General features: G+C 43.8%; 1 protein-coding gene across 2 annotated transcripts in view; it reads right to left on the reverse strand.

The window, feature by feature from the left end:
• Nucleotides 1-1208: 1208 nt before the first annotated feature.
• SETD3 (SET domain containing 3, actin histidine methyltransferase) overlaps nucleotides 1209-15701 on the reverse strand; it is a 74236-nt gene continuing 59743 nt past the window's right edge. Inside the window, exons 7-13 of one of the 2 annotated variants that reach the window (XM_046647440.1) lie at nucleotides 14909-14967; nucleotides 13890-14004; nucleotides 8980-9054; nucleotides 7676-7842; nucleotides 6711-6796; nucleotides 3225-3385; nucleotides 1209-2557 (exon numbers count right to left, since the gene is read on the reverse strand). In XM_046647440.1, coding sequence (XP_046503396.1) covers nucleotides 2108-2557; nucleotides 3225-3385; nucleotides 6711-6796; nucleotides 7676-7842; nucleotides 8980-9054; nucleotides 13890-14004; nucleotides 14909-14967 — 1113 coding nt within the window. In that variant the 3' untranslated portion in view covers nucleotides 1209-2107. The remainder of the gene's footprint in view (nucleotides 2558-3224; nucleotides 3386-6710; nucleotides 6797-7675; nucleotides 7843-8979; nucleotides 9055-13889; nucleotides 14005-14908; nucleotides 14968-15701) is intronic. The other variant, XM_046647441.1, reaches the window with a different exon arrangement.

The following is a 15701-nucleotide window of genomic DNA, read 5'->3' on the forward strand; positions in this document are numbered from 1 at the left end:
AGTCTTAATAAACAGACACTGCCAATGGGGGACTAATGGATGTAACGGTCTCCGAATTTTTAAGCAGGGACTTTAGATAATTTAGTACTGTTCCCTCACCTTACAGGTAAATGGAGAGAATGAGGCCCGAGTGTGGCCGTTGCACACCCACTGCACACAAGCCCAGAGCTTGAATCCTGACCCCAAGCCAGCACTCTTTCAGCTCCATCTGAACTCGAATCTTTTCCAGGGACTATTTTGAAAACTATCCCATCTCATGATGCTGTTTTATGTCTGAACTGTATATAATTTCTCAAAGGATGCATTTAATACGAGACTTGAAAACTTTTAATCCAATGAGAAAATGGATCTACAGACAAGTTAGTCATGAAGGTTCTCGCCTCAGGGGCCTCTATAGTAGAGCAGAAGCTCCCTGAGCGCGACAGCACTTTCGCCCTTTGCAAATCACCGCCTCGTTCACATTGGGGTAAAGCATCTGAGGTACAGGGCTGATGGGAGAGCTGGCCGTCACGGGCATCCTCTTAGGAATGAGTTCAGACTGTGTGCACATCAACAAGGCAGGAAAGTCACAGTGTCTATGCAGGCGAATGCTGCCAATGTCAGGGAAGGATGAAAGCTACCCCTAGCGTCCGACGCAGCAGGTGGACCTGACTTGCTGAGCTCTAGGACGGAAGCATCCTCAGGAGAGACACAGGCAGCTTATCTGCAAAGCTGTGTCTTCTCCAAGGGGAGATACTGGGAGTGTCCTAAAATTACCGTATGCAGCAATGTTTACCAAAATGGCTGGGTGAAGAATTGATGTAGCTTTTTCCAAAATGAGTGATGTGCTTAATAGTTAGGACGACAGAAACAATTGTGGAAGTTTGCAGTTATGACAGACTGGTAATCAATCGGTAACCTGAAAAGTGGTGGCTTTCAGGGTATGGATCCCACCTCCACCCCAGGACACCATCCCAAGCCTTTCCTTCCCCTGAAACTTAAGCCCGCCTCTTCTTGTGTTCCTGCCGTGCCTGGGCCTCCCAGAGCACCCCCTTGTGGTCTGGTGAGGGGCTGACCGCAGGCCTCTCCCATCTCTGAATCCCCAGGGCGAGCACCGCACACAGCATGGTCGGGTCCAGACGCCGCCCGGTGGGTAAGCAGGACGGTTTGCACAAAAGCTCCGTTCGAAAGGCCTGCCCCACTCCAAAGAAAAGGAATAGACAAAAATATTAATCATGTGTTCCTTTTAATAAGGCTTTTTTACTCAAAAGTGTAGCTTTGAAAATCTCTAGCTTGTTGTGAAAACCAGAAAAGTCAGGGAGCCACCTCACTGTGCACACAGCCCCGGAGAGCTGGGGGCGCTGTGTGTTTGCAAACTCTCCGCTACCAACGCTGGACGTCAAATGCACCACTTCAAAAGCAGAGGCGACACTAACATTAGGAGGATGAGGCAGGTCCTACTTCGATTCAAGGAGGAAGGACAAGCTCTTAATACAGTAAAACAAAACACAAAAAGTAAACAAATCTTTAGAAATCACTAAATGTGTGTGTGTGTATTTATATAATTAGGATTATCATCAACATTTAAAACTATTAAAAATAAGGTTGCCACCTTACCTTTTCTTTTGGTACTAGGGTGTTATTTTTTTTAGGAAAAAAAAAAGATTTTGCCCAGACTCTCAAGTTCCCTAACCTCCAGCCCGTTTTCCGCTGTGCAGCTGCCCCCCCCAGCGCCCCACCATCGAGTCCCGTGGGCAGAGGCAGAGCAGCTTTAATTCTGCTTGTCAAGATGACGGGCCCACAAAAGCACAGCTGACAGAGGAACTGAATTCTTCCCCAGGAAGAAAATACATTTGCCCACAATGGGTCTGCAAAATCTTCCAAGGCACCTCTTCCCCGTTTGATGTCGCGGTCTGATAACTTGTTTTGCCTAGAATCTGCAAGATGGCAATCTTAATCAAAAAGGGAAGCTAGATTTTTTAAATAACTTAAAAAAAATCATTTTTATATAAAGCAGCAAAAACATATTTTCCTCTCTGCAGAAAGAAAAATGTGAACAAGGAAACACAGCAATGTAAATAGACTGTTCATAAACTTTTCTAAACTTATTCCCCAGCAGAGCTCGGAGCTACTCTTTCACTTCCTCAGTGCTGTCTGAAGAAGATTCTTTGGCATCTTCAGTCGCTCTTTTACTTTCCTCCGGAGTTAAATTTTCCTTTTCTGACCTGGTCCCGTTGGGGAGAGAGTTCTCGCCATTGACGAGCCCGTTTTCCGCAGCCTTCGCCCTGCTGACGGCCTCCGGGAGGGTCAAGGCCTCCTGCACACCAGCCTCCTCCTCCAGGTTCCTCAGGACCAGGGGCAGCCGCGAGTCCGCCACGCCGCTCTCCAAGAGCCCAGGGTTGCTCTCCTCGTACTTGGGGAGCGGAGCCTTCTCCTCCATTTGTCTGCGGTAGTATTCTCGGTTCATGGCTGCACTCTTCACCGCTTTTTCCAAAATCTCTTTTTCACCTAAGCGTAACTTGATGGCCATTGTGGCACGAACAGAAAGGTCACTGTTTTTCAAGAAGGCCCTGTCTTCCTGGAAAACGAAAAGGAGCAAAATCAATGATAAAAAAGTCTAAATCGGCAAAGCTACAGTGACAGAACATAGATCAGTTGCTGCTGGCGATGGGGGCATGAGGGAAATTTTGGGGGTGACAGAAAGTTCTAGAACTTGACTGTGGAGGTGCTTGCATACCTATATACTTACATCAACATATACACTTTAGAACTGCGAATTTTAAAACTATCATAAAACAAAAAGGAAGAGTCTCCATCAAATGGTGCTCTAACACAGCTGACAGAGAATGTTACTTATTTCTGAAATCACTCTCTGTCTCCTGCTCTGATGGAGCCCCAGGGGTCAGCACTTGGCTGAATGAATGAATAGGTATAAATGAGAAGCACCTGAAGTTAGTGACAATGGTTAACTCTGAAAACTTACGTTTGTTATATCATATGAATTAGAAATTATAGAAAAGTATTAAATAATTAAAAATTTATCTTCTAATCAACAATGCCTCTATGATTCTTTGCTAAGTGTAAATGTGTTAAATAGAAAAATACTAATAAGTTGAATGAAAAAGGTCAAATATACAATGATTTTGCTAAAGAATTATAGTACTTTACATTTAGGAAGGAATCTCTCATTAAACATATTTTAAAACACGACAAAACTCAAATCCTCATTTAATCAATCTAATTACCTCAACAGTTGTTTTATACGTTTTTAAAAGAAGCGAGGCTCGATCTTCAAGAAATGTCCAAAGTTTGACCTCATTGTCCCAGCTAACAGGATATTCAGAGTTACCCAAGGTGAAGATTCTATCGATAGCATTATCTCCCAGCAAATGGTCCTTCAATTCTTCTACGAGAAATACAAACAGGCATCTGTTAGGGGGAAAAGCAGTACTACTTCTCATTTTAACAAGCCGTCCACCTAACAAAATATTTTCTCCAACAACGCCATTTCCTGTGGTTCAAAGCTCTCCCTGATAACCAGCTGGCCATTTCTCGACTCTCCAGAGCAGAGAGAGCGCAAAATTGCAGGGGAGGAAAAAGAGGTGAGGTCTTCTTGATTTGGAATCCAGACCACGCTTGGCCTGGCCCTCCATTCCTCACTGTTTTATGAGGGACACTGAGAGCCTTTAGACAAGTCCACAAGACACTTTTTAAAGACAATCTATAGCAACATACCCCTTATTGTCACAACACTCTTCTCGCAAGCCAAGAGCTCAGTCACACCAAGTGGGTCAGAGAGACATTTAGGAGAACACTGTAAATAGTAAAACTGAAAAACAGCACAACAATCCAGTGGCCCTGCTAAATTTAAGTCTGATTGGTGCTTATTCCAGGAGCGGACCTGACAAAGCTATTTATCTCGCCACAAACTGAAAGAAATAAGAAAATGGACTATAAAAATTTTAGTTAATGAAAAATGTGCCTACATCCCTCACTTGTCAAGAATTTAAACAGGAATTACAAATAAACACAAGTGAATATCTCAATTACCTTCAAATATATTTAAGAGGAGGAAAGAATTCAGCAACTGCTCTGAGCATTTTGTCTCCTGGCACATTATCTTCAAAAGACCAAAACATGCCGACCCTATTCATGCTCAAGAAATACACCCATGCTTCTTATGTAATTATGAGACAGTATCTCTTTCAGAGCAAAATGCCCCACAGCTGTCACTATTTACAATTCAAATTGAAGAACTTCTGCTGCCAGCAAACCAAACTTTTATTAGTATTAGTTAGAGTAATTCCAAGAATACATCAATTGTCTTGACATGACAAATTGTCTTTCTATGACTAAAGAGAAACTAAAGAGAATCAAAGGACCTAAAATAATTGAAGTAGGTTTTTTTTAAGAAAATAGAAGTTAATCTAACGTTCAAAACAGAAATTTATTAAGGTGCATTTGCTAGCAAAAGATCATGATAAAATTCAGGATTTTTAGATTTTTGATTCTTCAGTTTATATTCTTTGTATAAAATAATGAAGATAAAAAAAAAATGCTTCCTTAGTGGTGGAAATCTCCTGGTAGGAGCCCTGATACTGAGGTTACTATTTTCATTTCCTCCTCAACCCACCCAAGCTGTACCCGTCCGTGTTGGAAAGCAGAGGGGCAGACAGAGCTTCCTCTTGCTCCTTTCTAACAGTGACACTGGACCCGTCCCACAGCACTGGAGAAGAGAACCTACGAAAGGGGAAGAGCGTGGCCGTAGACCTGTGTGCAACACTCGGGCAAACAGCCGAAGGCCTTGGGAGCAGGAGTCCTCCCCGCTCTCCTCTAGTACCAAACCCCGCAGGGTCCCTGCACTTCAGAGTCCGCCCTGTCCTCTCAGGGGCTCTTCTCCTTCACTGGCCACTGCCGGAGCGTGCGTTTGGTCGCCCTGCAGAGTGACCGGTGCCCTTGCTCCTCAAGACCCCTAGAGGACCAGGATCTCTTCCACGGATTATGTCATTTGCAAACCAGCAGGAGCCACATAGGATGTCTGGGATCCGGGCCCTGGAGTTAGCAGAGCTGGGTTCCAAGTCAGTCATCACTTGCCAGCCGAGTGGACAAGTTACTCATCCTCTTTGAAGTGGAGTTTCTACATCAGTAAAGTGGGAATCTCTATGTCCCGCAACGCTGATGAGGATGAACATAAAGTCTGCCCCACATTTGGCATCATGCCTGGCACACAGTGGGTGCTCACAAATCACAGGGATTATCATTACCATCATCTCTCTTATAATTACATATTCCTTCAGGATACGAACTGTGGCATTCAATTCTGTATCCCTATATCACATGCAAGAAAAGCCCACAGTTAACCCTTAACTCGTGTTCATTGAATTGGACTGATGAAGCACCACCAACGTACAAAATCCCTGAGAGCTCTCCCAAGAGTGCCGGTGAGGCCGCAGCAACATGGACAAGTACCATCTGGCGCTTCCTCGGGCGCCGTGGCTGGTGTCTAAATTGCCTCTCTGTGTCAGGACTACGTTCATCCCACCTCCATGCTGACGTCATGCCCTGCACCTGGGCAGCACTTCTCCTGGATCCAAACATGCAGTCTGGGAGCTGCGGAAAGCAGAGCCCAGCAGACTCTCCTCAGCAGCCACAACTTGCTGCTTTGGCCCAAACTGCCCCTCCTGAGTGCTTGGCAGCATCCTGCAGAAGGACACTTATCGTCTGTTCAGTGAAGCAGCCACTCACTCACTCACTCCTACCCAGTCTGTTTTTCACAGGATTGAAGGTACTCAACAAGAACAGCAACAATCAACACACACACACACAATCAACACACACACAATCAAAACACACACAATCAACACACAATCAAAACACACACAATCAACACACACACACAAAACACACACACACAATCAACACACACACACAATCAAAACACACACACAATCAAAACACACACAATCAAAACACACACACAATCAAAAACAAAACCTCAGGACCAGAGGATTTGGAGGAGTACATTTTCAGATGAAAAACGAAAACACAGCCACAAGAGGTCAAATCTCAGTAGAAGAAGCTCCCAATCTTCTGCCTTAAGCAAACGTAAAAGTAGCCGCTCAATACCTATATTCAACTCTTTCTGCGCCTGGAGAGGAGGCTGTGGACAAGAGCATCTTGTGATTTAAACAGATTCTGTGTTATCTGCTCTAACAGCATGCCTGGCATTAGAAGGCCTGCTGGCAATTTCAGATTCAGAAGAGAGGGGGTTAACAAATGAAGTCTGTGGCACACGTATGCCACTGCTGATCACACAACTTTGGTGTCAACTGACCCTTCACTTCTCTGGGAGACGTAGAGACATTAGCGCGCACTCGGGGGGAAATCAGTTTCTGTCAGTCTTGGGTAACAAGCAGATCAAAAACTCCCATCTAAAACACAGAGTTTCCATCCAGCTAGACAATCCAAGACATTTTAAGCTTTCTTCCAATGCAGTAAAGAATTATTTGTTTATTACAAATGAATACTGGCAACACACTGAGGATTTAATAAAACATTTCCAGGGTAAATAAAACAGATCAATTCCTTCCTTCTCCAATACTGCCATCTTACCTCCTCCCAAAAAGTGCTTTAGTTTTAAGCAATTTTATCTTTAATTTGAATCCCTATGCTTTACACTTTCATGAATTAAAGAAAAAAGTCAACATCTTTTTTCTCCTGAAGTGATTTACCTTCAGTCATGCAGAATACTCGGAGAAAAGCCAGAAGTTGGGCAGAGATGGGCGGCTCCGTAAAATGCAGCGCAAACACACTGGAACTGACAAAAGCAGGAAGTAAGATCAGTCACCCCGAGGTATAGTTACCTACTTGCTCTGAAGTGAAACCCCTTAAATCTACAACCATGTGGGTGTCCTCAGGAGCGCTGAGCTGGCATGAGTCATTCCAACTCCTCCTCTGAACTTTGAAAGCACAATTTTCAGTCCTTGCACAAAGCAGCAGCGTGACCTGACCGATGAGGATGGCAGTGACCATCTCTTCGGCAATGCCTCCTGTCTAATAGCCTTAATCTCAGGTTGCACGCACCACATTAAGAGAATTAAGCGAACCCACGGTTCTTAAAAAGTGCTAACAATTTACGTTGAGTTCACATTTTAATCATTAATCAAATATTGACAAGTTCAATAAAAAAAGGTCTGGATAATCCATTTTCATTAAGAATGGTTCCTCCATTCCCTGGAGAACTGATAAATCATAATTCTTGTCTTCTTTATGATTTTGTATCTCAAAGACAAGAAACTCTTAAGGAATTTAACCAGAAATTCTTGAAATACTGAGGATCATGACTTCATTACAGAAACTAATGGTGGCAAAGAATTAAATGAAACAAAGTGATCCAGGTCATTAACCTTTTCAAGGTAAATGACATTAATGATACCGAAGTACTTATTGTTAATGAGGATTTCAGACCACATCCCCTAGAACTGACTGTGAATGCTCCCGATAACACGATTTTGTTTATCTGAAGACATTGGTAAATCACCATGCATCACAATGGTTTAAATTTCCCGTGTAACAGGGATAAAGGGATTAAGACAAACTGCTGTAGAGAAGTTTTATTAACACGCCAGTTAAACACTCTGCAACTGGAAACAGTTCAAGCAGCACAGGAAAGAGCTGACCCATTTTTGCTACGTACGTTGGGATGCCAGCGCGAGCCAAGACCTCGGCCTTCATCGCGTAGAGCCTGTCACTTTTACTCACTCCAAGCTTTATTTTCACTCTGTCGTGTGAATTATTGTCAAAGAAAAAACCACTGTGGATCACAAACTCTGCATTTGACCGAGTGCCATAAAAAATGTAAATCTGAGATGCAGTAAAGAAAAAATAAAGGAACATAAAAGAAACTTAACATCTGTTCTTAACACAGAGCAGGGCAAAGGATCAGTTCTCATATATCTAATGCGACTTTACACTGACGAGACGAAACAGTTCTGAGATGATCATACACCTACTTTGTACATCACGTGGGGCTGGGTGAAGTTACAGCGAGGCGTGCGCTCCCCCCGACTTCCCAAACAGCCCAGGATGGGTAAGGAAGAGCCTTGGCTTCTGCCACCTCGTGGGCCTTACTAGTACACAAAGGAGCCCGGCTCCCCGGGCCTCTCACAGTCCTCTTCTCCTTCTGAGGGACAGCACCACTATTTACGACTGCACTTTAAAATTCACCACGTTCTTCCTCTCCTTCTGATACGAGAGAGGCTCTTCTGGAGCAAGAGTTTAAGGCAACGTCTGTCAGAAATGCATTTTTAGCTCCGATGGCAGTTCTGCACCTAGCAGGAGGGTGTATGAACTTCTCTGCAGAAAGAGCAGATCAGCACTTCGCTAGACTAACATTTTTCATTTTGTCTCAACTGGAGCGTCAGTGGTCTACATGAGCTCCGGTTTTTGCATTATCTGCTTGGTCGTAGACTGCTAGGCAGAGCGCAGGTGTTCTCAGATGCATATTTTCAAACTTACTGAAAGGCTTACCCTGCCCCTGCCAGAATCATTAGATGGAAATTCACACACTAAAGTGAACGTACAGAGGACAGATTTCATGGCTCCCGATTCCTTTATGTTTGTGCCACTTAAACAAATTGCCACTTTATAAAGAAGGTTCTAATCAACAGAAAAAAAAATGAAAACAATGCAGTTTATGCAACTGAAAATCTGTTCTATTGTCTAACACAAAGTTTATTTTCAGCTGACAGTTTTAGAATACTAGGTCAATTGTGCAAATAAGTGCATGTAAATCTTTTTTGTGGACGCAAAGGTCCAACTCAAAGCACAATATCTTCATTACAGCTTTAGGTCTCAAGATGTGTTCCCAAAACAATCCTAAATATAAGCTCCCAATTTTTCTGTCCCAGTTAAATACCTTTTTAAAGTTACCAACACAACATTAATCCAGTGCCCACTGGCTAGCCACACCCTGTTCGCGATGCCATGACTGATACCTACCTGCTCCCCGGCCCGGAAGTCCTGCAGAGCCACACACTCGCAGCGGTCGTCCTCCAGGTTGTAGCCAGTGGTGATCTGCCACGAGAAGGGGGGACACAGTTCTCTCACTCATGAGGGTCTTTTTGGAATTAGAAGTTAAAAGACAGCTAAGGGGACGTAAAAGGGTGCATTCTGCCTCTTTATGGAACTGGGCAAAGAACGCTTGGTTATTTTAATTAATTCTATTTACACCAGAAGTCCGCATGGAAGAGTCGTACCTGAAGTAAAGGATGTGATCTTAGGAAAAGACATTGTACAGAGTGTCACTGCTGGTCTCCCCAGACACAAGCATTTCTTACAAGGTAGCTGCCTCTGAGCCCCAGATGGAAGCCGGAAACCGAGTCTCTGAGCACTCGAGTGACTTGTAAATACTGTCTTTATCTAATGTTTGCCCATTAAGAAACAAGTGGGTTTTCCATTGAAGAAAGAATCAGGGAGAAAGAAAAGCTCTGTTCTTGAATTATGTACATATTTTACTCTAAAATTAGAGAAATTAAAACTTTCAGACAAGCAAAGGAAAAATAAATTAGTTGTCTCCTATTCACTTTCTTTCTGCTGAGAGCAGTCCTGTGAGAGACTTTCTAAGCACCTTACTAATAAATACAGAAAATCCACTAACTACACCAAACCCCACATCCCCTCCTCATCTCTCCTGTCCTGGTGGGAGCCAGGCAACGTCATGGTCTTGGCACACAGGTCACAAAGACACTCCGCACCTTAACCAGTCAGCATTCCACCTTCTAAACATCTCCTGGCTTCTTTTTCCCTCATCACTCCCCTGCGTGCTGAGGTCCTTGCTCTTTCTTGCCTAGCTTACCATTAGCAAAAACCTCCCAACTGGTCTGATTCCAGTACTGTCCCTCGTGTATCCCTAGTGACATTACAGTGTCAACATCCTGTTTAAAACCTTTCAGTGGCGCTCCACTCTGCCTTCAGAAAAGCCAAATTCCTGAGCAAGGCCAGTTTACGAGGAAGCCCATGTCTCCCTTCAGCCTCTTGACACCCCACTCGCCTGCCACTCCGGGCCACTGTTCTGGCTCCCTTGTGCCTGGAACTACCTTCTGCTCCTGTTTTGCCTGAGCCCTGGCTCCTCTGGGGACACCTCTTCTCACCCCACCCTCCCTTCACACTCCCACAGCCCCTGTGCTGACGCCCCACCCCGCCAGCACCACTGTCTGTGCACCTGCCCGTCAGTCAGACCTGGAGCCCCCTTTTCCCCCATGTCCCCAGTGCTTAGCACACTGTACCTAACTCCTGACATTGCCTTTCAGAATATTTACTTGATGCATGGACCCCCAGGGGAAAGAAGAGGGTCCCCAATTTGTATCAAAAGCTCCTTCTCGGAAGTCTGTCTGTCAGAGTGCCCCCTCAACCTCTTAGGTTATCTGTAAATACTCATTAATTACTTCTGACCCCCTCATTTTATCCTGGAGAATCAAAATTCAAGACAGCTGCTAGGGCTACTTGCTAATAAAATGCTCAACAGCTTGGATCCAAAAGATTACTTTTGAGGCTAGGGAATGGCATTTTGGGATAAGGCCTTGCAATGTTAACCTTTAAACCCAAAATCCCCAGGACCAATGGTTTATTAACCACATATCTAGAAATCCTTCATACTTCTGATCCGCAGAGACCAATGGGAAACATGACAGCAACAAGAAATAAATGAAGCCAGGTATTCTGGCACATTTTCACTCACAGAACAGTTTAAACAGTTGATTTGGATTAAAATCAGCTCCATGAAGTTCCCACCCAAGAATGAGCTCACCTTTCTCACCCCAAAACATGACCTTGATAATAAAATGTGGAACAGGAATTTCCCGTGAGCTCCCAGCCCGGAAAGTCGGGCACCCCACGGTGCGATTACACAGGGACCAGACAGGAAGTTAGGAGAGACAGGGAGCAGGGGGAGGAGGGCCACCAACATACGAACATAAAGAGGGAGAAACACAGGATCTGGACGACAGAGGGACATACGACACCACAGGAAGGAGGCTGATGGGTGGGGAGGCGTGGCGACTTTACACCGGGTGCTCAGGCCGGCCTGGCCCGAGGAGGGCTGTGAGCAGTCCCTCGGACCTTGGAGGAACGAGTGCTTCAGGCAGAGGCACGGCAAGAGCAAAGGCCCTGGGGCATGTGCTGGTGTCTGAGGACAGCGGGAACAGACCTGTGTGTGCTGCGGTGTAGTGGGGACAGGCTGAGCAGGGGTCCCCGTCTGCTACTGTAAAAACCTGCACTTTCACCATGAGACTGGATCCGCATCTAAACCTGCATGTTTCAGAGTTTTCAATACTCAAACAGAAGACCTTGAGCACGCGCCTCCCTCAGTTCTGCTGGAACTTTCCAATGCCCTTTCGCCTTGATTGAGACAGGCACACATTCAAATACAAGGGCTGATTATTCCAACCCGCTTTACCACTGGAACCATTACAGCGGCCTATGAACCACTTGGAGGTGACCTTCCCTGTATGAACGGAACCACCTCAAGATAGGAAACCTGCTACTTACGTTGATTTTGAACAAATCATGCAGAATCTAAAGATATGTTATTTCTTACAGCTCAATACTATGCCTTATAAACTCGTCTAAATTTGTTTCTCTGAGTGGCTGGGAAATCAGCTCACATTCGCCAGCACCTCTGGCCAGGCTTTCACTTACTTTCTTCTGCTTCTCCTTGCCGCTACTGGTTTGGAACTACTGTCACAGACTTCATTCTTCCATTTATACTCCCACACCAGGTTTTGGGGACACTGTTAGAAGCACACGGCGTTGCTGGGTTTTAAATTTCTGTCTACTCCCTCAGCGATAGTCAGAATAGACAGACAGCGATTGTCAGGACAGACACACACAAAAAAGAAAATCTACTGTCTGAAAGCTGAGCCCTAATTTCAAGTACCTTATTTTTAAAAAGAGATTAACTATTAATACATATAATATACAACTTCATAGAGTTAAAATAGATTCTTAGCTCTACCAGACAAAATTTCCCATGAAGTCTTATAATGACAGTGGGAAACAGTGCACCAAAGGTGTAGAGTTCACTATGCATGGAAAATAACAACTATAAGAAAAAGTACTAATGTCTGACACAGCCCTTCTAAAGGTCAGCAATGTTTTTGCCAGGACTGTGATAGGCTAAAGACTTCATGAATAGTATTAGAGAAGCTATAGCATTAGTAGTTGTCAATAATTCATTATTTTTATTTTGAGATTAACTTTTTTTTTTACTTTCAGGGTGAAAAAAGTGAATAGTTTAATCCCATTTACATGAAAGAAAGTATATATGCAAGTGGGTGAGGGTGCAGAGCAAAAGGATGGGAGAGATTTGCTCAAAGCCAGTCACCAGTTAGCTGGGAGGCATCGAGTGGCCAGATCATGGGGGCCGGAAGGCCAAGGTGGGGGTAGGCGGCACAGGACACGGACCTCCGCACTTTACTGCAGAGGCTTCTGGGTCGTTTAACTGGTTTTGTTTGTTTATGATAAAGTAAGGTACTTTTTACATTTTAGAAATAAAAACATAAACCCTACTGATCAATCAAGTTTGGGAAACAGTGAGCTAATCCAAAAAAGAAAAAGAAAAATACTACAGTCAAATAGTAAAAGCTATTTGAAAATTTTTAAAACTTCAATCTTATGATCAGTTTAAAATAGCTTTGAAGGAAAAAAATAAAGAACAGACTATAAAATTTTATTCATTAATGAAAATAAATGATCAAATATGTTACTCTTTCTTAAAGTGGTAAATTGAATTAAGCATATCTAAACTAAGGCGGAAATATCACTGTAAAAGTGCAACTATTCTTTCTCACAATGTAAGAGTGTACTTGCCGCTGGACCCTCCCAAATCAGCACCAGGATGTTCTATCTGAAGTGTTTGTCACACATTACATGTGTTCTGGCCATTTTGTGGAATTAGATATGAAATACTCACTTACAGCATTTTCCCAGTCTATTTATAATACTGCTAAAAATAAGAAAGAAAGCTGACATTGTGAAAAGATGAACAAAAACCAACCAAACCAGCACACTAGCATAATGTTTAAAAATCCAGAATGTTCTGAAGTTGGTCATATTTCTATTGACTAATATCAGGAAACCTTTCTCAGACAACCGTCTCAGCACAGAGCACCGTCAACCTCCGCTGTTGCCTGGAATCCAAAGAATGCTGAGGAGCAGAGAGCGGGCGTCCTCCTCTTACATGTCCTAATTAACAATCATCATAAAACCCCCCTATTTTTTTTAATGTCTCCTACCCAGCGTTTCCATGTCTGACGATGCCAAGCGATCCTGCTTTCAAGGCCAAGAGCCAACCACCAAGTGCCCCCTCCTCCCGCCAACACCAGGGAAAGCAGTGACGGCTCCTGAACAAAAGCAGGTTAATAAACAGGGCCAAGGATGTGTCAGCATATCGGGGGGAGGGGGAGGGACAGGAAAGAATCAGAGAAACGAACACGACTGGAAACACAGCAAAGAAAGAAAACAGGGACATAAAAGAAAAAATGAGAAGAAAGGTTTTTTCAATAAATCAGTATTTTAAAAAGAATAAGAAGAGAGAAACTCTGATTTAGTTTGTGGTTCAATAAGAGAAGAAAATGAACGTTTAGGCTGGAATTGGGCTTAGCAAAGAAACTGCAGCTCACTGTGGTTTCTGAAAGCGATAGAAGATTCAAGTTCTCGTTTCTTCAGGATTAAGTACACACAGTGAGAGAAAAACACCCGCTTCTATTTGTGGGCAAAGCTCAGTTCGGTTCTGTTTGCTCCCTTTGGAGGGAGGCGGTAAGGGGAGAACGTGGTCAGTAAGCGGAATGTCCACTTTCCAGCCTGACCCCACAGGCCTCCCCAACGCAACACAAACACAGAGGAGTCGTTACCAGGCCGGTGGTGTGATTGCACATGTCCCACAAAGGAATCAGCGCCAGGGTCACGCGAGAACCGTCCTCCGTGGGAATCTGGTTTTGTCGAGTCATAACAGAAGAGACTGCCCACCTGTAACAATCAGACAAGTGAACTACAGGCGGACACTGAAAAGCCCATCACAGTAATAACTCAACCAGGAACTGAGGTTTGTCTGACCACTTAAGAATTTTCAAATCCTTTTCCTAAGTTCCAAATGGGATAGCTGTTTGGTCTTCATCATCATTTAAATGATTTCGTCTTCATCATCATTTAAAATTAAATCTAGGATTAGGGGGAGGAAGGGGAAAATGGAAGGAAAGGGAGCCAGGGGCAATCAGGAGTGAGTGATTAAGGGAGGATGTTCCCAGGAAGAGGGAGGTTCTGGAAGGAGGGCCGTGAACAGAGAGCTCCGGGGTGTCAGTGCTGCCCAGACCCCCAGCCCCAAGCCGGCCCCAACCTCTTTTACCCACATGCTGACTCTGCACCTATGTTAAGCCTCAGCGAACAAGCAAACAGTATAACTCCTTTCTGATCAGAAATCCTCTAAGAACTCTACAAATGCGGATCACTGTTTTTTATTACATTGTGCAGTGAATTAATTCTTTTTGTTCAAAAAAAGGTCCCCACTTTACACTAAAATAGTCTATTTAAAAAGAAAAAAAATCCTCACCACCACTCCACGCTAACCTTAATCTCGAGCATCACCTGGCTCCTCTCCATAGTCCCTACCACCACAGGTTAACGGCAGTGTCTCCGTGGCTATTAAAATGCTGACGCCTATCCCTTCTGTTCATGACACCTTCTGAAAGATCAGCTCTGTTTGGGGCTTTAAATGGTAACGCAGGTCACTTCTTACGGAAGCTTTTGTCACTTCCAAGATCCCAAATTCACTTAGAAACCACCCCCCAACACACACTCCACACAACATGCACACACAGACACACCCATCACACACATCCCCCCCACACACTGCAACACACACACACACACCAACCTGTAGTCCTCGTAAGTGAAAGAATCCTTCAAGGGCAGTTTGTTGGCATGAGGATGGGTCTGGGAATTAGAAGTTTTAGAAAGCAGAGGTGAAAAGAGAAAAAGGGAAAACAGAAATCACTCAACAGAATTTCATTATTCAGCTGCCTAACAGATCCTAACGAGAGCCGAATGAAGCGGGAGGCATCCAGCCACACTACTGAGGGATCATCGTGCTATTACGCTCTCATACATCACTGTCAACTTAATTTGTTGTGCCCAGCAGCCGCCATAAATCTGCTTCTTCATATTGCGATACCAGAACCCACAGACACCACACAAAAATAAAATTTAAGGTGGACTGACTTTACAAAAGGTATTTGATCTAAAGAGAAGTCCAGAGCCCCCAAAGTCAGTGTCTGTCCTGGCCTTCCTTTGTGCCTTCTGCCATAATGTGTTGCACAACGCTTGTGAATAGATTTCAAATCTCTTATGTCAATAAAAGGAACAATTAAAGGCACTCTAATGCATTGAAAGTTCTCTCATTTATCTGTGACAAATCATTTGGATGGGAATCAACTTGTTATGTGCGAATGAATCACACACACGGTAGAGGAAGCTCAAGCACAGAAAATCAAGAAAAATACAGTTCTGTGAAATTACAAAATAAATTTTATGAACAAGTAAGATAAAGATAAAACAGAGATCGGTATCTTTAAATTTGACTATTGTTTTGTCTGGACAAAAGAACATTTGGTAAAAATACCCAAAACTTCACTTATGAGAAAATTTTATACATTTCATATTCTCTATTC

The sequence above is a fragment of the Equus quagga genome, chromosome 20 (genome assembly GCF_021613505.1).
Source record: "Equus quagga isolate Etosha38 chromosome 20, UCLA_HA_Equagga_1.0, whole genome shotgun sequence".
Taxonomy (NCBI): Eukaryota; Metazoa; Chordata; class Mammalia; order Perissodactyla; family Equidae; genus Equus; species Equus quagga.